Source organism: Leiobunum rupestre, chromosome 2, assembly GCF_980474605.1.
Source record: "Leiobunum rupestre chromosome 2, qqLeiRupe1.1.hap1, whole genome shotgun sequence".
NCBI lineage: Eukaryota > Metazoa > Arthropoda > Arachnida > Opiliones > Sclerosomatidae > Leiobunum > Leiobunum rupestre.
Window position 1 is genome coordinate 90,064,390 of NC_143385.1, and position 24,319 is coordinate 90,088,708.

General features: G+C 39.0%; 2 protein-coding genes across 2 annotated transcripts; one reads left to right on the forward strand and one right to left on the reverse strand.

Moving 5' to 3' along the window:
* Positions 1–20,535: 20,535 nt before the first annotated feature.
* LOC149960318 (uncharacterized) lies at positions 20,536–21,744 on the reverse strand. The gene is made up of 2 exons (XM_090167445.1): positions 21,307–21,744; positions 20,536–20,991 (listed from the first exon to the last, which is right to left on the reverse strand). The coding sequence occupies exons 1-2, from the start codon at positions 21,742–21,744 to the stop codon at positions 20,536–20,538; spliced, it is 894 nt and encodes a 297-aa protein (XP_090023571.1).
* A 758-nt stretch (positions 21,745–22,502) lies between these two features.
* Positions 22,503–23,711, forward strand: LOC149960319 (uncharacterized). Its single transcript, XM_090167446.1, has one exon. The coding sequence runs from the start codon at positions 22,503–22,505 to the stop codon at positions 23,709–23,711; it is 1,209 nt and encodes a 402-aa protein (XP_090023572.1).
* Positions 23,712–24,319: the final 608 nt, after the last annotated feature.

The window sequence follows — 24,319 nt, forward strand, 5'->3', positions numbered from 1 at the left end:
GCGATCAGTGATAGGCGGTAGGCTTTGGTAACATCAGGTGCTTCTGATAGTTGGTCATCGACGTTAGGACCATTTCGAAGTGCTCTAGAAGCTGCTGGTGTTTTGGCTTCGTATCTTTTTAAATGGTGGCGGATAGGGATAACTTTTTAGTGGCGCGTTTTCAGAGGAGTCGATAGTTTCGACCCAAAGGAAACGAACGGTATCTCGTTATTCGGCGGAAATGCTAATCTGAAGAAAGGCTTTCTCTATGTTACCAGTGAAGGCTATTTTATGCTCCCTGAAGGCAATCAGAACGTTAAATAATGCGGGGTTAAGGTTCGTTCCAGACTCGAGATAGTCGTTGAGCAATTGAATTCCTTTAGAAGAAGCGTCGTAGACAACTCTAAGTTTGATCGAGTCGTGGTTTTGTCAGATGGCAGATCTATGACGGAGATATAAGACTGATTCTTCTTCTGTGGCATTCGGGTCTACCTCTTCGATGGCTCCTGCCGTTAATTGGTCTTGTATTACGGAGCTAAAATCGGCGAAATGCACAGGTGTGCCTCTTACCCCTTGAAGAAGGCTACGAGTTCGTTTTGTATGAGTGGGCTGCCATTAGGAGACCTGATATCTTCCTTGGTTGAATGTTATGGGCTCTTCGAAATTTCGGAGGACCTCGCAATATATAGTCATTTCGCTTTGTTCTTTTAGAATTCCAATCGACTCAAATCCCCAAAAAAGTTGGTTAGACAAGAGAGTGTCTTCTCGTATGGTGATATTCATCACTGCCACGGTATTGACACCGATAGATTGCGGTGGTCCTTAAGTATGGCCAATAGAATCTTCCAGAGTTGATAGCTGGTTACGCTTACAAGGAGAGTACCCGAGGTGTTTATTGCCGATTTAGTTCAAAGTCATCCGTAATGTAGACCTATATGAGATATGAAATTTCCCAAAAGGAGACGTTGCACTACCCATTCGATTAGCCATGGCAACCGAAAATGTTTTTGACCACTTACAACCAAAATAAGATTTTTTTTTATTTTACCCAAAATTTGTTACAAATTTACCCTAAAAATGTTTCAATTTACCCAAACTTGATGAAATTTACCTAAATGTGGTCCAAATTACACATTTCGTGATTTTCAAAATTTTTCAAAAATTTCGTAGCTAGGACCCTGTGAAACCGAGAAAATCCCATGCTTTTTTAAAAGGAGATTTTATTGTTTTAAGTGATAAAAAACATTTTCGGTTGCCATAGCAAATCGAATGGGTAGTGCAACGTCTCCTTTTGGGAAATTTCATATTTCATATGTGTCTCCATTACGCCCGACTTTGAACAAAATCGGCAATAAACACCTCGGGTACTCTCCTTGTTAGTTTCCACTAAAAACAAAAATAATTGAAAATCAACCCAATTACCTTGTTTAGTTTCGAGTTTGATTGGTGATTAATTCCTCATAAAGTACCTAGCTGCATCAATAAGGAAAAAAATTGTCGTAGACAGTAATGTACGTCGGGGAATTGGGATGACGGTCGTAGACAGTAATGTACGAGAATTGGGATGATGGTCGTGGGCAGTAATACACGGGGAATAATTGTGATGATGTTTGTAGACTACTCCTTCCGCGTTGAGTTTGCAAGTTCTCTCCCCACTGGTTTAAGGGGCTTTCCCCCGAAATCTTCGGTTTACCCTTCCATAAAAACTTGTAGTTAGTGTAGGGAGCTGTTGGCTCGCGTGGCATGTAGGGCTTGCCACCCTCCTACGCATTGTAACCCAGCCACCTGTTTAAAGGCATAATAAGTCGCTAGATGACTTAGCCCAAGGTGGTGCCTTGGGTATTAGCCTAGCTGATTATTATTATTTCATTACTGTCCAAGACCATCATCCCAATTCCCCGTACATTACAGTCCACGACCATTATCCCAATTCCCCGTACATAACTGTCCCCGACCATCATCCCAATTCCCGTTCATAACTGTCTACGACCATCATCCCAATTCCCCGTAAATTACTGTCCACGAGCGTCATCCCAAATCCCCGTACATTACTGTCCACGACCGACATCCCAATTCCCCGTACATTACTGTCCACGACCATCATCCCAATTCCCCGTACATTACTGTCCACGAGCGTCATCCCAAATCCCCGTACATTACTGTCCACGACCGACATCCCAATTCCCCGTACATTACTGTCCACGACCATCATCCCAATTCCCCGTACATTAAAGTCCACGACCATCATCCCAATTCCCCGTACATTACTGTCAACGACCATCATCCCAATTCCGCATACATTACTGTCCACGACCGTCATCCCAATTCCCCGTACATTACTGTCCACGACCATAATCCCAATTCCCGCTCATACCTGACCACGACCGTCATCCCAATTCCCCGTACATTACTGTCCACGACAGTCATCCCAATTCCCCGTACATAACTGTCAACGAACAACATCCCAATACCCCATTCATTACTGTCCACGACCATCATCCCAATTCCCCGTACATAACTGTCCACGACCATCATCTCAATTCCTCGTACATTACTGTCCACGACCATCATCTCTATTCCCCGTACATTACTGTCCACGACCGTCATCCCAATTCCCCGTACATTACTGTCCACGACTATCATCCCAATTCCCCGTACATAACTGTCCACGACCATCATTCCAATTCCCGTTCATAACTGTCTACGACCATCATACCAATTCCCCGTACATAACTGTCCACGACCATCACCTCAATTCCTCGTACATTACTGTCCACGACCATCATCTCTATTCCCCGTACATTACTGTCCACGAGCGTCATCCCAAATCCCCGTACATTACTGTCCACGACCGACATCCCAATTCCCCGTACATTACTGTCCACGACCATCATCCCAATTCCCCGTAAATTACTGTCCACGACCATCATCCCAAATCCCCGTACATTACTGTCCACGACCGACATCCCAATTCCCCGTACATTACTGTCTACGACCATCATCCCAATTCCCCGTACATTACTGTCCACGACCGTCATCCCCATTCCCCGTATATTACTGTCCACCACCATCAACCCAATTCCCCGTTCATTACTGTCCACGACCATCATCCACATTCCCCGTTAATTACTGTCCATGACCATCATCCTAATTCCCCGTACATTACTGTCCACGACCATCATCCCAATTCCCGTTCATTACTGTCCACGACCATCCTCCCAATTCCCGTCCATTACTGTCAACGACCATCATCCCAATTCCGCATACATTACTGTCCACGACCGTCATCCCAATTCCCCGTACATTACTGTCCACGACCGTCATCCCAATTCCCCGTACATTACTGTCCACGACCATAATCCCAATTCCCGCTCATACCTGTCCACGACCGTCATCCCAATTCCCCGTACATTACAGTCCACGACCATCATCCCAATTCCCCGTACATTACTGTCAACGACCATCATCCCAATTCCGCATACATTACTGTCCACGACCGTCATCCCAATTCCCCGTACATAACTGTCCACGACCATCATTCCAATTCCCGTTCATAACTGTCTACGGCCATCATCCCAATTCCCCGTAAATTACTGTCCACGACCGTCATCCCAATTCCCCGTACATTACTGTCCACGACCATAATCCCAATTCCCGCTCATACCTGACCACGACCGTCATCCCAATTCCCCGTACATTACTGTCCACGACAGTCATCCCAATTCCCCGTACATAACTGTCAACGAACAACATCCCAATACCCCATTCATTACTGTCCACGACCATCATCCCAATTCCCCGTACATAACTGTCCACGACCATCATCTCAATTCCTCGTACATTACTGTCCACGACCGTCATCCCAATTCCCCGTACATTACTGTCCACGACCGTCATCCCAATTCCCCGTACATTACTGTCCACGACTATCATCCCAATTCCCCGTACATAACTGTCCACGACCATCATTCCAATTCCCGTTCATAACTGTCTACGGCCATCATCCCAATTCCCCGTAAATTACTGTCCACGAGCGTCATCCCAAATCCCCGTACATTACTGTCCACGACCGACATCCCAATTCCCCGTACATTACTGTCCACGACCATCATCCCAATTCCCCGTAAATTACTGTCCACGACCATCATCCCAAATCCCCGTACATTACTGTCCACGACCGACATCCCAATTCCCCGTACATTACTGTCTACGACCATCATCCCAATTCCCCGTTCATTACTGTCCACGACCATCATCCACATTCCCCGTTAATTACTGTCCATGACCATCATCCTAATTCCCCGTACATTACTGTCCACGACCATCATCCCAATTCCCGTTCATTACTGTCCACGACCATCCTCCCAATTCCCGTTCATTACTGTCAACGACCATCATCCCAATTCCGCATACATTACTGTCCACGACCGTCATCCCAATTCCCCGTACATTACTGTCCACGACCGTCATCCCAATTCCCCGTACATTACTGTCCACGACCATAATCCCAATTCCCGCTCATACCTGTCCACGACCGTCATCCCAATTCCCCGTACATTACTGTCCACGACAGTCATCCCAATTCCCCGTACATAACTGTCAACGAACAACATCCCAATACCCCGTTCATTACTGTCCTTGACCATCATCCCAATTCCCCGTACATAACTGTCCACGACCATCATCTCAATTCCCCGTACATTACTATCCACGACCGTCATCCCAATTCCCCGTACATAACTGTCCAAGACCATCATCCCAATTCCCCGTACATTACAGTCCAAGACCATCATCTCAATTCCGCGTACATTACTGTCCACGACCATCATCCCAATACCCCGTTCATTACTGTCCTTGACCATCATCCCAATTCCCCGTACATTACTGTCCAAGACCATCATCCCAATTCCCCGTACATTACAGTCCAAGACCATCATCCCAATTCCCCGTACATAACTGTCCAAGACCATCATCTCAATTCCACGTACATTACTGTCCACGACCATCATCCCAATACCCCGTTCATTACTGTCCTTGACCATCATCCCAATTCCCCGTACATTACTGTCCAAGACCATCATCCCAATTCCCCGTACATTACAGTCCAAGACCATCATCCCAATTCCCCGTACATAACTGTCCACGACCATCATCCCAATTCCCTGTAAATTACTGTCCACGACCGTCATACCAATTCCCGCTCTTAATTGTCCACGACCAAAATCCCAATTCCCGTTCATAACTGTCCACGACCATCATCCCAATTCCGCGAACATTACTGTCCAAGACCATCATTCAAATTCCCCGTACATTACTGTCCACGACCATTATCCCAATTCCCGTTCATTACTGTCCACGACCATCATCCTTATACCGCGTACATTACTGTCCAATACCTTAATCCCAACACCCGTTTATTACTGTCCACTAGAGGCCTGCAAGGGGAATTGGGATGACCCAAAATATTACGGTGACGGCTGCTTACGCCGGCGTTTAGGCCTACGGCGGCGGCGTCTTCGGCGTGGCCAAAATGACCGGCGGCGTCGGCGGCGTACGCCGGCGTTTGTATAAATTTTAGTGCTATTTCTTGTAGCGACAGTTTAAAAATAACCTGACCAAATCGTACTAGTCCTTTCATGGACTAATTAATGTACTTCGCACAGGGATGACCCGTTCCCGTATATTTACTTCGAGCGATTGTTAAATGTGCGCTCTGGCGGCGGAGTTAGGAACTAACTAACTAATGATAACCGGGGAAGAAGGAAAAGGGGTGAGGGGAGGGAAAATACAAATGTAGCTCCGCAGCTGGAAAACACGTGGGACTGGCTCAATTTTTAAAACGTTTGTTTTAATGTTTTAATGTGCGAAGTACATTAATTAGTCCTTCGTCCTTCCGAGGTAGGCCACTGGCCTGACGTCAAACGACAACCAAAATTATTCGCAGTTATGCCGGGTCGAAATTCGGTTGAAGGCTCGATATTGGCTTTTTATTTTTTGGGTCGTGCTCCACGATAACGCTCTGCAGTGGGCCTACCTTGACTATCCTAAATTGACACCCCCTTCTCGACACCCCTCTTAATATTAACATTTTGGGACCCCCTTTGACGAAATTCTGGCTACGCCACTGACGCTCTGAGCCTTCCAATCAGAAATAAATCCGAGTTACGAATAATATCATTTTTGCTGTCGAAGGTTATCATCGCACGGTGAACATACATATTGCTATTTTGATATGTTATTTTCCATTAAGATATAATTTTAGGTATTATAATGTGATTTTATAAACGTATTGGACGTCTAAAATGCAGTATATCAAATGCTTCATTTATTGAATTTAAAGTAAAAAATTATTATCAGTCTCGGATTGGCCATAGAAGTAACCTGCCCGATGGCGTGGATCCCATGAACCGTTCATGAAGTGGGCCTCCGTAAACATGGTAGCGTTATAGTTGTTAAAGCTGGGACCCTAAGTCTCCTAGCAACCCAAAAATATTAGACCCTGTCCGCCACTGATTATTATAATGCAATTTTAGAAAACATATCGATAAACCAAGCAACATATAAATTTAAAGATACTTAAAATGTGGATAAGCCTTGGTTATATTATTGACTCTCTGTATAGCCAAGATAGCAATGCTGGAATCTATTGACGCTAAGTGAAAATACTACTACTCAGTGTCGACCGAAATTCGATAACCAAAATTTGACGTTCGACGTCGTGTTCAAATGTTGTTAAATATTAAAATCGCACTCATTAATTAAACCAAAAAACTTAATCTTAAATATAAATTGAAACTTAAAATTAAAATATGAAACACTAAAACTGTAATAATTCTAAACAATTGTGACCTTTTATAATATTCCCAACATTTGTAAAAACCCTTGTATATATGTATATTTCCAGTGTATTATTGTATTTTTATTTTATTTTATTGTATTTGAAAAGCTTCCACGCTCTCTGGATAAAACCCCGAAAACTCCAATCGCGTCCCCAAAATTTCCACCGCTGGTGGTCACATCATTTTGCACACCTGCAACGGATATTGGCAAAAGTAAATAGGGGGTAAAATCTGAAGGCGGTGATAGACTTTCTCCCCCTATTTACTTTTGATATTGGCCATCGGCCCCTTCTTTTTCATTGTGACGCGGAGTTTTCTTCGATACCCCAGAGAGCGAAGAAGGGCAGAACTGCATCATGGACTGCATAAACCTTTCTCTTGGAAAGACCCTAATGGTCAAATTGGCTAATAAATAAAAGCAATTTTTCGTCGTAAACCGTGTTTTTCTTGTAAGATAGAAATAAAATTAATTAATGGGCTTAGGCTTTTTTTTCAGTCCGGAAACCTAAGTGTAGATTAAAAATTCAAATAGCTCTCCCCAGAGATATAACAAATGTAGTTATTTTCGCGTAAATGAAAACCAAGCTTAATATACCAAAAAAAGTGTATAAAGAAAAAAAGGAAACGGCGAGTTCAAAATTATCGGTGGCGGCGGCGTTTAGCAGCGGCGCAAGCCACTACTGTCCACGATCATCATCCCAATTCCTGGCGTTGATTACTTTGTATTTTTAAATTTTATGATAGCTGAAACTATGATAATTTTTAACAATATATTTTACATGGGATAATAATTTAGATTTAAATCCACTTACAATTGTTAGTAGAGTATAAGTGGTCTAATTCTCATCAATGACTCTGTGACGACATTATGTTTCGACTATTTTGAAGTTTAGCTTCCTTTAATAAAAGGCACCAAGCTCTCCAGAAATTTCGTTTTGGCCTTAAGCAGCCCCGGTTAGTTCTCACACTGAAGATTTCAAATTTAATATTTATTATTTGTCACGTTCGTCGGAAAATTGTTCTAGTTCCATGTAAAATAACGTATTTACGTTAAATAAGAGCAAAGGAGGAATTTCTATTCGAGACAAGGCTTAATGTCAATTGGGAGCCAAGTTTAGCTCACTACGTCGCGAGCGAAATCTCACTGAATTTTATGAGAATAATCATAGCAGCCATTGTCCTTCTTTGACATTCTAAGTGGGTTTCCTGATATTATATTAATAGTTCTTTTTATAATGTAACGTGGCCTTCTTGTTTAAATGTTGCTCTTACGTCACAGTCTCTTACTTTCACAAGGCTACGAGCACGCGCTACAGTCGCCAGGAATATAGGTTTTTTTAGCGCGCGTGCAAATCGCTCGTGCGCAAAATATACTAATAAAGCTGTGTCTTGTGACGTAAGAGCAACATTTTAACAAGTTGGGCAAGACCACTTTTTATTTTATAAAATCAACTATTAACAATGAAGCCTGTGACGGATTTCCGTCCCCCTCTCTTGCCGAGGGAAAGTTGGACCTTGATGGCCGCGGATGGTCTCAACCATAGTGTAAACGACTCACAGAGAGTAGAAAGCTATCAGCGAAACTTGTGAACACTTTTGGTACGCCACGTCTTGTTTTCGAGGCGTGAAATCAACAAGTTGGTAATGTACAATATCTGGATAAAAAGTTTGTTTATACTCTAAAAAATGGAAAAACAACTCTTCGGACTATTTAAACAATGTGGCCCCTTAGGATTAATGTTTTATGTGCCTCCAAAGGGCCTTCCACTCTATGTGTGTGGGCTACTCTATGAGTAGTACGTTACAACCATTTTGTCGTATCTAATTTTAAAAATTTAATTACTTTTCAAATTTTGTTTATTTTAGAAAACTTTCAACTTAAAAAATATAACTTAAAATAAAAATAAAAGTAAAATTTAATCTATAATAAAGAAATTAAGTTTTCCCGTTTATAACTTATGTAATTCGTGTAGACAATATTTTCTCGGAGAACTAGTTAGCCTACACGTATTTGTGTAGCCTACGCGTTACCTCACTTTATTTGCTGCGTCCGAAATAGCATCTGTTTGCGATTCCCCTGATGCTAAAATTTCATTAAAAATTAACCCTTTACAGTGCGATTATTTCAAGGAAATTTTTAGGGCGTACTATAATTTTCATGGCGTATGATATCGTACCATTATTTCGATAATTATGCCTCAACGTTCGATAATGTATGATAAATTTTAAATTCTATTATTAATTTATATAACTTCTTCTTAAAAATGAATGATACAGATTTTCTGCCGAGCGAGTTGCATAGTCCTGAGTGTGAGTTTGTTACTCCTAGCTGTTACCGCATTTTTTATACATTTTTAAAATATTCAGTTCAGGTACATTTGTTCGAATTTCAATCGTCCGAACCGCCGAAATAACAAATGTTTCAATGGTCCGGATTTTTTTTAGTGCAAGAATAAAAAATAAAAAACCTATATTGTAAATACCGTTGCTGCTGTTAGGTTATTTTAGGTTAATATTAACAATATTAAAAAAAAACAATTCCTAATGTTCGAAAAAACGGACAAACGATTATTCGAACAAATGAAATTCGCCAGTAAAGTTAACATAAATTGAACGGCTAAATCACCAACAAAAGTTGTGATAAATTTTTCGGGCAAATGAAATACTTTTTCGGACATACGATCCTGTTTTCCGGCATTCGAACAAATGATCATTCGGACATTTGTATCACCGTTCGGATGAATGACATTCGAACAAATGTACCCAAATCTTAAGTTCAGTTAAACAAAATGAATATTATCATTATTATTTACCTGAAATAAAACTCCTGTAGTGCTCTAAAAAAAATCATCAAAATTCAACGCATTTATGTATGAACTTAAATTTAGTGCCAAAAAGAAATGTGCGATAATGTTCCAGGAAAATCGAAATTTTTTTGGCTTAGATACGAAAATCTTAGATACGAACGCTGACGTATTTTTAACTACCTCTACCACTCCCTCTTTACATTTCGCCTCAAGTTATCATTAAACATGATACCACACTGACACACTTTTGATTTACCTTCTATTTATTTGCATATTTTTAAAATTTTATTGATGCATACCTTTCAAAGTTGAATACTTCCATCTTGGTCAACTCTGTCTTAAACTGTAAAATGTCGTGGTTGTTTTTGAAGATAATACTCAATAGCTCGCTCTACCGGAAACACAGTATTCGATAAAATGCAACCAAAATTGCCATTCGACGGCACACGCCTACGAAGAGCGCGGGAGGCGAAGTTTCCACCTGCGAACTGTTGCATCCAAACGGAGACCCTAGCGCCGACTGGACTCCTTTCGATGAACTACGGAAAATAATAATTCATTTCCAATATTCGTTGTACCAGAAGTTCATTGTATATATCCTTTGAGTGGAGTATTCATTTATGCCGTTGAGACATGATATCTTCGCGGGCTAGAGGCACTTTAATGTAAGTACCGTATCACCATATGTAAGATAATAACTCATAAGTATGCCTCTGTAGGCTATTACATTTCTACAGGAAACATTTCAATGAGACCTTGTTTCACGCGATCACGTGGAACTTACAATAAAATGCTTTTATGGCATACTTATGAGTGATTATGTTACGTATGGAATCACGGCTCAAGATGTTGAATTACACGGCGTACGGATATTTACATACATCAGATTTAGAAAGTTACTATACAATGTATTTTCTTCGAAACGTATTTTGATTTATAATACGATGAGTACATGAACGTTAACTGGTAACGTCAATCTAGCTTTACTTGGCTAACACTGAAAAGGAGACTACCCGAGGTGTAACACACCGATTTTGTTGAAACTCAGCAATTAGGTAGTGTAGGGAAAAGATTCAATGGGCATTCGTGTTACCATGGCAACTGAAAATGTTTTTGAGAACTCTAAACGAAAAAAATTAAAATTGCATGAGTTTTTTCAAAAAGTCAAAAAAAATCAAGTTTACCCAAAATCACCAAATGGGCAAGTTAGCACATTTTTCACCCAATTTTGGTTGAAATTGAGAAAAATGTCTACAAATTTGGTAAATTAAGGAACATTAACAAAATCTAAATTAAATTCATTAAAACCAAATATAATTGTTCAGAATTCGGGTAAAGATTAAGAATGGACAAAAAGACCAAAATTGTGTAACATAAAGAATAGTCGCTAAAATTGTTCACTTTCATCCGTATTTAATTGTATGCATGCAAAATTAACTATAAAACCCCAAATTCGTCAAAATCGCTGTCATTTAGCGACTATTCTTTATTTTACCCAATTTTGGTCTTTTTGTCCATTTTTAATCTTTAATCGAATTTTACCCGATTCTGAACAATTATATTTGGTTTTAAAGTATACCTGCACCCAAAAAATAAAATTTAATATTTTATACGATAATGTATAGTTGTCAACACTGTTAAAATTTCATTTTAAAATATTAATTATTTTATAAGTTATTCCAAATAGAAAATATGAATTTTAGCAGACAAACTTCCGCTTTCAATTGACCCGAAAACACGAAATCTGGAATGTATGACGTAGAAGAAGACAAACAAAATATATTTTACTCAAACCGCCAAATTGGCGAGATCATGATTACGTATGGCAACGTTTGGCTATACCCAAGAAATTAAAAAGCCAAATTTCCAGGACAAGTTATGTCGCGTTGTACGATGAAAACATACTAAACATTAAGAAATAGAGGGCTCCGATTACCGTATCATGGTTTTAAACACCAGTCGATGAAACTATCTTTACCCCATCTGTATGAAAGAAACATTTCTACCAGGGCATAATTATTTCACGGATGACGCTGCTGTAGTCTAAATGAGTTAAACGAATGAAATATTTACATTCGAGCCCGCCAAATTAACTAGCATCTGTGACCTCAGTGATGCTATTAATTAAGTCACGCGCACTTTCAAAAACGGAATTAATTTCTATAGAAGGTGCTATAAGGAGCCGGGAGTAGTGGCTCACTCCTGTAATCCCAGGCGTCCGGGAGGCAGAGTTTGTGGATGGCCGTGTGAGGGCGACCACCAATCCTAAAACGGGTGGTCGGAATACTGTCCCCACCCCTGTCCCCACGTATCCCCCCGTTGGCGTGGCCGTTACACATTTCTCGCCCTGATTAATCAGATGGTGTCTTCGCCGGGCTCGCGGTCTTCTCAGACTCACTCAGCCCTTTCTTCTTTGAATAAAAAAAAGGTGCTATAAGGAGGTGCACCGAGAAAATAGGAGACAGTTCAGGTAGACTTTAATTAATTTAATTTATATTTTGCCAATGTTCCTTAATTTACCAAATTTGTAGACATTTTCTCAATTTCAACCAAAATTGTGTCAAATTTATCCAAAAACGTGCTAACTTGCCCATTTGGTGATTTTGGGTAAACTTGATTTTTTTGACTTTTTAAAAAATATTAACTTAAAAAATATCATGCTTTTTTAAATGGAATTTTTTTCGTTTAGAGTTCTCAAAAACATTGTCAGTTGCCATGGCAACACGAATGTCCATTGAAACTTTTCCCTTTGGGAATTTTCACACTATCATAAGAGTAGGGTCAACATGCCGGTCCCAAAACAGTACAGTGTTAGGCCGCCACAAGGGTGGTGAACGTACAAAGGCAGGGTGGCGCTGGTGGTGAACGTACAAAGGCAGGGTGGTGCTGGGTGGTGAACTAGCAATGCTAGATCACCACTGGTGGTCAATTGTAGAAGGCAGCCACCTTTCTGTGTATTAATGGTTGACGGTAAGCTCTTTACCCACCTCCGGAAAAGAAGGGCTATGATCCTGATTGACAGTCCCCGCTTTTCGTTGGGTGGAGAACTAGTATAGCTAAAACATCCCTGGTGGTGAACGTGTAACGCTATAGAGAGTGGTGCATAAGAAAACGTAAAATGAAAGGCTTATAGAAGGCATCAGTCTTTCTCGCTATTAATGATAGAAGGCTCCCACCTGCAGAAAGAAGAGTTTTAATCCTGATTGACGTTCCCCGCTTTTTCACCGCCTGTATGAAGCGCGTGCGTTTCTCCGATACTATTGTACACGTTCTACCGTACGAAGACCGTGTAAACTACGAATTGAGATATAAACAACATTTTATTATGCAACTTAGATTTAAATTTGAACCACTGATTTCCCCGGTATTATTAAAGAGGCGAATGAGTGGTGGTGAATCTTTCAGCGGTGGTGCGAAATCCATGGGTTTTTCCGCTGTGGTGAGGTAAATACCATGATGCAATAACTGAGAATATAAACTCGAGCGATCAGTGGATAAGCATTCAAACAGGAAAATTCAAGTCAAGAAGAATAACCCGACAAGAACTATGTAAGTATAATTTTATATTTTAGTCCTCTTTCTCGGAGGGTAATGTATTTACTTTTTAATTATAGGCATAAGAAATCTATAGTCATTGATTTTGAATTCTTTGACGGGCGGGCCAAAGATGAGAAGCCGGAGAAAATAGTGAAAGAAGCGTCAGCATGCTCGGCCGAAAATACATCCCGGGTCGCATCGTGGGTTTTTCTTCCACCGTACCCCCGAACCGATCTACCGTCCCGCACTCAACGACAGAACACCTGGGTAGAAAAGAACATACACGGCCTCGCTTGGGACTATGGTTTCACCCCGTACAACAAATTGGAAGAATGCATGCTTATGGCTACTCACGGCTATGACCGCGTATTTTGTAAAGGCGAGGAGAAATGTTTATTTTTATTAGAACTAATACACCGAGAAGTGATAGACCTAAATGGTGTAGGTTGCCCGAAGGTTACTGAATTGGATGAATACAGACCCAGGATTACGTGTCTTATTAAACACAATACTAATTTTGAAAGTAAGAAATACTCTTGTGCTTTAGAGAAAAGTACGATATATGCCAAGTGGGTATATACAAATATCTTTATTGTAAATTGGAGATTATGTGAATAAAAAGCAATTTATTTAGATCAAGAGTTTTATTTTTTTTATCTTAAAAACATTTTAAAAAATAATAAAAAAGTACATTTTAAAGAATTAAAAAACATTTTAAAGAATTTAAAAACATTTTAAAGAATTAAAAAATATTTTAATGATTTAAAAAAAAAAACATTTTCAAATTGTAATAGTTCTTTTTATAAAATAACCTTGACCATCTTGTTGAAATGTTGCCTCCCCTGCTTCAGCTATGGATCCGTTTTCTCTCCCACTAAAGAGCTTATGAACTCATTCTTAGGCATTGGCTGAACTATTCCAGGGCAACATTTCAACAAGCTGGTTATTTTATAAAAAGAACTATTACATTTGGAAAGTTTTCCAAGGTGGCCCTTGTAATACACACACCTAGATGTTGCAATTCGGATGCAACCCCTTTTTATAGATACCAATTGGGTATGTCGGATTTTACCCATAGTTGTAAAAATAACATTCTCAAAGGTTAAGTAGTAAGAAATACCCTAATGACACTATGTATTTTCCGTGATTTACGATCCATAGATACTAAATATAGAGAGAAACGTAAATACCCTAGAGTAAAACTACTGTTGCGGAAAAACCATCAAGTGTTCGCTAGTTTTCGATGAACAACGGGAGATGGACAGTGAAAGGTTTTCTTAATATATTTGTGATAATCCGTAGTAGAAACCACTCTCCTCGCACTTGCCCAACCTGTTCCCCTTTATGTCAATCATTGACGCTCGTGAAAATTGGAGAAAATTACAAAATGTCCTGAAGAAACCCTGTAACCTAACTAGGCCTCTTAACTTTGGATACGTTACTTTCAACGCATAGGTAAAGAGAGAGAGAGATGCTCCACAAAAATTGCACAATATTGTGTTTGGGTTAAACCCAGAATACACCACTCTCTCGGACACCGCTATAGGCATATGCTATTTTTGACCAATGAGAATCTTGGTGGTGAATCGGTAAAAGTGCCGAATCATGTTAGGTCTATCAATCGGTATAAAAGGGGACGTGTAAGGGTGAAAAAGGTCACATTCGGCTTCAAGATGTATTCGTGTAGTACTTGTTCCGGGGTTTTTATTCATCAACGAAGTCTCAACCGTCATATGGTATCAGTTCACGGTAATATTTCGTTTAATTATTCCGTATGCGATAAGTCTTTTTCGAGACGTGATGCCCTTAAACGTCATCAACGTGCAAATAATCACGGGCAACCCGCGGTACTCGTCCCGTCTTTACAATCAAGTTCTCCGACGCCGGTGATGCCGTTTCTTCAACCCGGACCGTCTTCGAGATCCGAGCCGCCACCGAGGTCCGAGCCTCGCATTCTCGATCGGGTGGTGCCATCTACCGCTGCTTCTCCGCCAACTGAAGCTCAGCTGTCATCCCGAGTCGCTAGACGACCCTCCTCCCCGCAGCCGGGTCCGTCACATAGAATTACACCGTCGACAGTAAAAAGAGCTTCATCCCCAGACTCAAATTCTCCGAAAAGGGTCAGAGTTGATAATGGTAAGTTTCTTTAACTTATTTTATTATTTCTTACATAAATAAAATAATTTTTTCTATAGAAGATCATGCACCGTCTGATCCTTTAAGGGTACATTCTCTTAATGAGCTATTAGACGCTGCAGTTGCGGATCAAAATAATCACGAGTCGATTGCGGACTATTCGCTGCACTTATTCTCCGAAAACTTCGACAACGACCCATTAAATGAGTTATTGTGTACCCAAGATGGTGACGATAAACTCTATGATTATGTTGTACGCGTGGAAGCCGCGCAAACGTTAACACCGCAAATTACAGACAGCGAGTGTAATCGTGCAATGGACGCTCTAGGAGTGATGTTTAATAACAATGTTGCCGCGTTATTGGACTCACAAGATGATGAGGGGTTGAGAGATTTTATCGAAAACTGGAACGCTCAACGCGGTGGTGGTGTATTCGATCAACAACCGGGTCCCTTAAACAATCTATTAGACTCTCAAGCCGAAGACGAATGGCTTGGTGAGCATTGGGATAATATTCAAGCCCAACACCAACAACCAATCGCAGTTGGTTCAGCCGTTGTTGACCAGCAAGCCGTCGACGATCCTAACCCACCCACTAACCCACCCACTAACCTACCTACTAACCAACCCACTAACATACACACTAACTCACCCGATAACCCACCCATTAGCCTACCCGTTGCCTTTCCAGTTGACCAACAACCACCAGTGCTACCAGCTGATCCACCAGCAGTACTACCAGCTCATCCACCAGCAGTACTACCAGCTCATCCACCAGCGGTACTGCCAGCCGTTCCACCAACAGTGCCGCCATACGATCAACCTCTTCAAATAGAAGAGGTTAACGCGCTTGGTGACGCGATTTTTTCGGCTCGCATAACGGCACCAGATGGTGTTACTGACCCTGTGTTATTTATAAATGAACACCGTGCTAAAGTTGAAACGTATCTTCAAAACAAACTGAGTACCAATAAAGGTATCAAGTGGTATATGGTGGTGCGTGCGCGATATGCCCGTGAGCTTGGAAATACCGGTACGGACGTTGAGGCAATGCCGTATTTCAGGGGGTTTACACACGCAACGATGTCTCCCGAGATAATCCATGAACAAATAAACTCTAGTCGAGACAAAATTACAGATAGTATGAACAATTATGAAGGGTTAGGAAGTGGTTGGGTTTTGGACAGAATTTTATATTTACAAATTAATATAATCCAGTACTTACCTCTGGTAGGCGGTACATATTTTCAATTACCACCTGTAATTGAAAATAAACGTGCCACGGTAAATGTGGTACCTGAAGACCCAAGTGACGATAAATGTTTCTTGTGGTCAATATTGGCCAAACTTCATCCAGCTTCTACCAACCCTAGTCGTATTAGTAATTACAAGAATTACCTGAATGAACTTGATTTGTGCGGTATTACGTTTCCTTTTGAAGTTGATACATATAAACTGAAAAAGTTCGAAGAGGCGAATAACCTATCAATTAACATTTTCGCATACGAAAAGGGTTATTACCCGCGATATGTGAGTGAAAGGAAAGTACAAGAATCAAGAGAAATTGACCTTCTTTGGTTATCAAAGGGACAAAATAAACATTATGTATTAATTCGTCATCTTAGTCGTCTCTTAAGTGGATTCACTAAACACGATAACAAAACATTTTACTGTCGTCGTTGTCTCAGAAGAAGTCATACAGAGGAAGTCCACGTTAACCACATGCGTGATTGTAATGTTCACGAGCCACAGCGTGTGACAATTCCGCATAACGAGCCTGTATTGAAGTTCAAAAATTTCGGCATGAAGCAAATGGTAATTTATTAAAAAATTTGTGAAAATAAATGTTACAAAATTTTATTTAATTTATTTCAGGTTCCATATATCATAGTTGCTGATTTTGAATCTTTGCAATCAAAGATATCGACTTGTCTCCCTGATACTACACTCTCATCAACCACGTCACTCGCTTTACACGTCACATGCGGGTTTTCATACGCCATTATTGGACCCACTGGTAATTTATTATAATTTACATTTTTTTTACCGTTATTTAACTTAATTATTTCATAGGCACTCTCGAAAAACACGAAACATACAGAGGAAAAGATGGCGCGTTGAAGTTTTTAAAAATGCTTTTAGACGAATCTGCGATCATATCTGATAAGTTGAAGGAAAATATACCCATGCAACTTACAGACGCTGAAGAATATTCCTACCAGGTAGCGAAACACTGTTACGTATGTGAAGAAGCATTTTCAAAAACCTCAGTCAAAACACGCGACCACGATCACTACACGGGAGCTTACAGGGGATGTGCGTGTCAAAGTTGCAATTTGAAGTTAAAAGCGCCCAAATTTATCCCAGGTTTTCTTCACAATCTAAGCAGGTACTATATTGGTTGTCGATATTTTAATAATATATACTTAAGGATAATATTCCACAGATATGACGCGCATCTTATCATGCAACATATTGCCAAGATAAAAAAGAAAAATATAGATTGTATAGCAACAAACAGCGAAACGTACATTTCCTTCACTATAGACAAGCTTCGTTTCGTTGACTCTATACGATTTTTACCAGCTTCACTTGAGACTCTAGTTGGTAATCTTGCAAAAGGTGGACCTATCAAGTTTCCCCTATTGAACTCGGTTTTCAAACCGGAAGAAGTTAAGTTACTTCTACGGAAAGGGATATATCCATATTCGTACATGGATACCGAAGAACGGTTCAAAGAGACTAGCCTGCCACCCATCGATTGCTTTTTCAATGACTTAACTGACGAGACTTTACCCGAATCTGATTACATTCATGCGCAAAACGTGTGGAAAACATTCAGAGTAGAAAATTTAGGTACGATATTTATTTATTTTTTGTTATAATTGTATCTAATTGGTTTTGTAATGGTTTTTTAAAGGACGATATCACGATATATATGTGTTATCCGATACTCTCCTTCTGGCAGACGTCTTTCAAAATTACCGTCAGATGTGCGTAACTTCATATCGTCTAGATCCCGCACATTCATATACAGGCCCGGGTTTTGCGTGGCAGGCAGCCCTTTGTATGATTTAGGTGCACTTAGATCTTTTTCTAGACGAGGATATGCATCTTTTCATGGAAAAAGGAATTCGAGGTGGTGTATCAATGATAAGCCATCGCTTCGCTCATGCGAACAACAAATACCTCGAATCACATGACCCCTCCAAACCCGATAAATATATTTGCTATCTCGGTAAGAATAATCAAAATTTTAATAAAAAAAAATAATTGTAAAAATATAAACGAAAAAAAAATAATTGAAAAAAAAAATAATTGGAAAAAAAATTTAATTAAAAAAAATAAATGGTAAAATTAATCATAATAATTTAACTCAATAGACGCAAATAACTTATATGGAACAGTCATGTGCGACGCCTTACCCATGAAAAATTTCAAATGGATTGATCCGTCTTCAGACAGTGAACGGGAAATTCTAAGATGTCCCGACAATTCTCCGGAAGGATTTATTGTCGAAGTAGACCTAGAATATCCCAACGCTTTACACGACGATCATAATTGTTACCCACTGGCACCAGAATCCATGTCAATTAAGACCGAGGCGTTATCCGACTATTCCAAATCGCAAATGACGAAATTGAAAATTCCAATCAAGGAAAGTTTGCCGAAACTGGTTCCTAATCTTTTCAATAAAGAACGATACGTAGTACATTATCGAAACCTTAAATACTACGTGGAAAAGGGGCTCAAAATAACCAAAATTCACCGAATTTTGAAATTTGAGCAAGGAGCCTGGTTGAAGACTTATATCGACTTCAACACAGAGAAAAGGAAGATGGCGGCTAATGACTTTGAAAAGGACCTATTTAAATTAATGAACAACGCTGTTTTCGGTAAGTAATTAAATTAAAATAACATTAACATTTTAAATTAATTATATATTTTTTTCCAGGTAAAACGATGGAAAACTTACGTTTACGTAAGGATTTCAAGCTAGTCACCACACCGGAAAAGGCGGTAAAGAAAGGTAGTTCCCCGGCGTTTGAGAAATTTACTATTTTTAAAAATGATCTCGTGGGAATTCATTCTACCAAGAAAAAGCTTATTCTTAACCGACCTATATACACGGGGTTCGCAATTTTAGACCTATCGAAACTCCTGATGTACAGATTCCACTACGACGTCATTAAAAATCAGTACGGTGAAAAGGCTAAACTACTTTTTACCGACACCGGTAAGTACATAAATCTTCTAAGGTTATTTCGTAACATAACTAATAATGTATTCTATGTTTACAGACAGTCTCACGTATCAAATCGAAACAACTGATTTGTACGAAGATTTCGCCAAACAGACGGAAATGTACGATTTTTCTGGATACCCCAAAAATCACCCTCTGTTTGACGAAACCAACAAAAAGAGGCTAGGCAAATTTAAGGATGAGATGGACGGCACACCGATTGAAGAATTTTGCGGACTTAGACCCAAAATGTACTCTATATTGTCATCTAAAGGCGAGAAAAAGACTTGCAAGGGTGTGTGTAAACGCGTTGTGCAGAAGCGCGTCCGTCACGCGGAGTATCGCGACTGTCTCCTAAACAGTAAACTAACGGTCGCGGAAATGAAACGGATTGTTAGTAATAAACATATTGTGACAACCGTGCGACAAAACAAATTGTGTTTGAATCCCTGTGACGATAAACGTTTTATCCTAGACGATGGTATCGCAACTTTAGCCCATGGGCATTATAAAACGAAATAAAATATTTTTATAACAAATTTATTGAGTATTTCATATACATGAATTCAGATATCATACGATCGTTCACATTTTTGTTTTCAGAAAATCTTTCCAATATACTAAACAATTTTATTCCCCGACACAAGTTAATAGCAAAATAAACGCAATAACCGCCGCAGGTTTTACTAGAATTTCCTTGCAATTTAACAGAATTATACGTGACAGTTAAGCTGTTTTTCTCTATAAAATAGTTAAATTTAAACAAATCAGGGCTGTTCCCGAAACTCTCGAAGAATGTACAATTGAGTGACCTTGAGAGATATATCAAACACCAATGTTCTCCTACCCCATTGGACGTATCAGTGTTCACGATGTAAAGTGAAGGATACGTTTTCACATTCTTGGGAAGTTTGTCGGCAGGGAAGACTCCTCTGAACAAATATTTGGTATACGGGTCATTCTTGAGTATGATTTCAAGTTGTTGCGAGTCCATTATGAACTTTGATCATATAAAACTGCTCTGTTCTTGTCGATCTCGACCAAAGATTGATATTCGGAATAGTAAATCACGCTAACTGTTGACGGCAATGATTCTCCGAATATTAATTCGAGACGAACGCTCCCGTTCTTTACCAGGTTGAAACAGTCAGTTGAACTTCCATTGAGATCAGGAGTTAAGTCGAACACGAATAGTGCGTTTCCATTGGCGAATTCATCACGGTCGATAAAATTTCCTTCATCAATATTCCATTGACCAGTTTGAAGAAACAGATTAGCGTATGATCGCATAAACAACTTATCTTTGAAATTTGAGTTTAATGGTTTTGCCAGGACACTACTACCATCAAGGTATAGGGCGATTTGAGTTAACGAAAAAATTTTAAAGTTAAAAGGTGACATTTTGTAGTCTCCCAAATACGCATTCTGGTCCACAAATCCGATCACCACCTTACTCGGTATTTGACCATTATATAAGTTGTCTTTGACGCATATTTTGTTGCCTTGGGAAATTGAAAATGAATTACATTCCGTACGGGTGATAGGATATTTCATTGTTGCCAGTTCCAAAGTTTTAGCGTGGGATAACATAATCTCGGGCGTCAATCTAACTTTTCTGACAAACATTGATGCGTGTGTGAAAATGACTTTGCATTTTTCACCGTCTGTGTGTAAACAAAACTCGTTTGAACTTTTGATAAACTTGAAATTTAGAACTATCAGGTTAGGAATAAGTCGATTTTGTTGCCAAATATCGGCTCGTACAACTCCTATCATGTCAATAACACCTTCTTGGGCAAATTTTGCACGTTTCTTAAATCCGTCGTTATTGGAAAATTTCCCAGCTTTGTCTTTATAGAATAGAGACGCGGTTAAGAAACTTTCCTTGGCTGGCCCACCATATGTCAAGAGCGTTTGAATCATACTCTTGTAAGGATACTGTTGAGGGCATGATGTAACTGATCTGTCACCCAATGATACATGAACTTCGCCAAAAAGACTATGTAAAAACAAATTTTCCGGGCCAACTTTGTCCGCAGGAGTTGTGGTTTTAGATACAGCGTCGTGAATATCGGGTTTTGGTAGAGTTCCATCTGCTTTCACAATTTTCACTTGAACTTGAAGTAAAGTATTTTTCAAATCAATGTAAGTCTCCGAGTTTCCAGCGATACTAAAGATAATAAGCCGATACCACCCTGTCATGGCGATTGGCGCGTGGAAGCCGAAACGGTGGTGCCATCCCTAGATTCATTGCTGAACTAATTAAATGTTTTTTATTAGCAGACTATTTTTTTCATGGTACACTTGTGTCTCTCTCACTTCAATTATTCTAAAAAGCTTAAATAATTAAAATAAGTTAAAACTAAACGTTATCTTTGGAATATATTACTTTAACTTTATTAAAATATGCCATTTTATTGTTCGGTTCCGGGGTGTTCAAATAACACAAGAGAAATGAATGCTTTAAGTGTACATTCGTTTCCTGCAAATAAATATGTAGCAAATATATTGATTGAAAACATACGGAACGCTGGAATTGACAGGTAATATTTTTAAATATTTACTACACAACACGAAATAAAATTTAATTTTCTTTAGGTATTTTACGCCAACTTCACAAAGTAAAGTTTGTGGGGAGCATTTCACTGGAGCCAGGAAATCCGTGTTGCATCCTTTTCCTACAATATTTCCAACATCCGTGGATGCTGATACCATCGCAGTGGAGAAATTTGCATGTGAAGAAACATGCCAGGTACTTTAGTTAAACAATTTGAATTAACAAACGCAATAGTAAATAAATTTATATTTTCTAGTATGGTATGACTCAGTCAGAACCCTCACTAATGAAATCCTTGGAACCTACATCTACCAGTCCCGCAAAAGAATTGGTATAGGCCTAATACTTTAATATCGGTTTTGGCATGAACACTTATAGCAATACTTCTATTTTTTAAACATACATGGATCACAATTATTTCCTCTTCGATGATGTTCAAAAATTGAGAGCCAAAATTTTGGACCTTCAAAAATTTCTATTTTATATTCAAATTGAAAATTCGGACTTGAAAACTTGTACAAAAAAACTCGTTAAATCAAATCAGGAACTAAAATTAGAAGTTGACCGGTTGAAAACAGAAAATAACTTGCTGAAAGTAGACGTAATTGAGGTGCTGAAAATGGAAAATTACAAGCTGAAAAAAGATGTTGATATTCTGGAGGAGAATGTTCGATTAAAAGCAGAAAGAAAACATGACACGTTTGAAGATTATGTGAAAGATGAGGCAAAACTTCATTACTATACTGGTTTTTCAGACAGGAACAGTTTCTACAACTTAAACAATTTCCTGAAAGAGGATTTCCCCTTCATAAAATTTTGGGATATGAAACAAAGTGAAACTCCAAAACAAGAGCGACTTACTATCTTATCAATGGAGACTCAACTTCTTTTAGTGATGATGAAACTGCGATTAAATCTTGATGGCGAAGATTTGGCATACCGATTTGGGGTTTCTAACACCTCCATTTCTAGATACTGGAACACTTGGATTAGTTTACTAGAAATAAGGCTTCGGCAAGTGCCAATTTGGCCTACACCAGAAATTTGCGACAAATATAGGCCATCAGTTTTTAAAGAAAAGGGTTATGAAACTGTGGATGGAATTCTGGATTGTACTGAAATATTTATTGAAACCCCTTCATCATATAGAATACAGGGTGAAACCTACTCTCACTACAAACACCATAATACCTCTAAAGGCTTAGTAGTTTGCGCTCCAAATGGGTTTGTGATTTTTGATTCAGACTTAGCTCCTGGAAGACTTTCTGACAAAGCTATAACTTTGCAATCTGGCGTCTTAGAAAAATTTGAAAAAGGAAGAAGCTTAATGGCTGATCGAGGCTTCGTAATTGAAGAAGAATGTCGAAAGGCAGGTTTCAATTTGAATATACCACCGTTTATGAATGGAAGAGACCAGTTGTCTGTTGAAGATGAAATTAAAACTAGAAAAATTGCTAGTTTGCGGATTCACGTAGAGAGAGTGATTCGTCAGATAAAGTGTTTTAGGATACTTTCGGGCATTTTTAGAAACAGTATGCACGCTCAACTTAATTCAGTGTGGCACGTATGCTGCCGCTTAGTCAACTGGGTAGAAAAACCACTTTTACAATGATACCTAAAAGTAAAATTTTTTACATGAATGGTGATACCGCTAGTCAAAATTAAAATACATTATTCCCTAAATTGCTTCAGGTGATAAAATAAATATTTATAGTTTAATATTTTTGTACTCTGGCTGAGGGTTAACAGTTAAAAAGTAAAACTAAATAAATTAATAAATATGGTAATAAAAAGTTATATTAAAACTAAATTAATAAATAAGAATTTAAATAAATTATTTGTAAAAATATGCTATTTTAGAGATTATCACATTTGGTTAAATGTGGTATAAGGTACGTGAGAACAAAGTACTTGATATTATCTCGTAGAAATTCCCAGTGGGCTGGATCGAAAGGGACACTAATGCATCTGAAATTATCATTGTCAATGTACATAAACATATCACAGCTGTGAATCGACGAAATACCCATTTGCATTTGTATTTGAGAATAATATTTAGACTTTCTAAATATATTTCCAGATTTAAATACTTCTTTCGATAAAAAGTTATTTAAGTCTTTAGGACACTTGCACTCTACTAATTTTGTTTCGCAACAATCACAACTAACAATCCCATCCGGACTGCATCCCATAAATGGTTCGGCTTTATTAATTATTAAA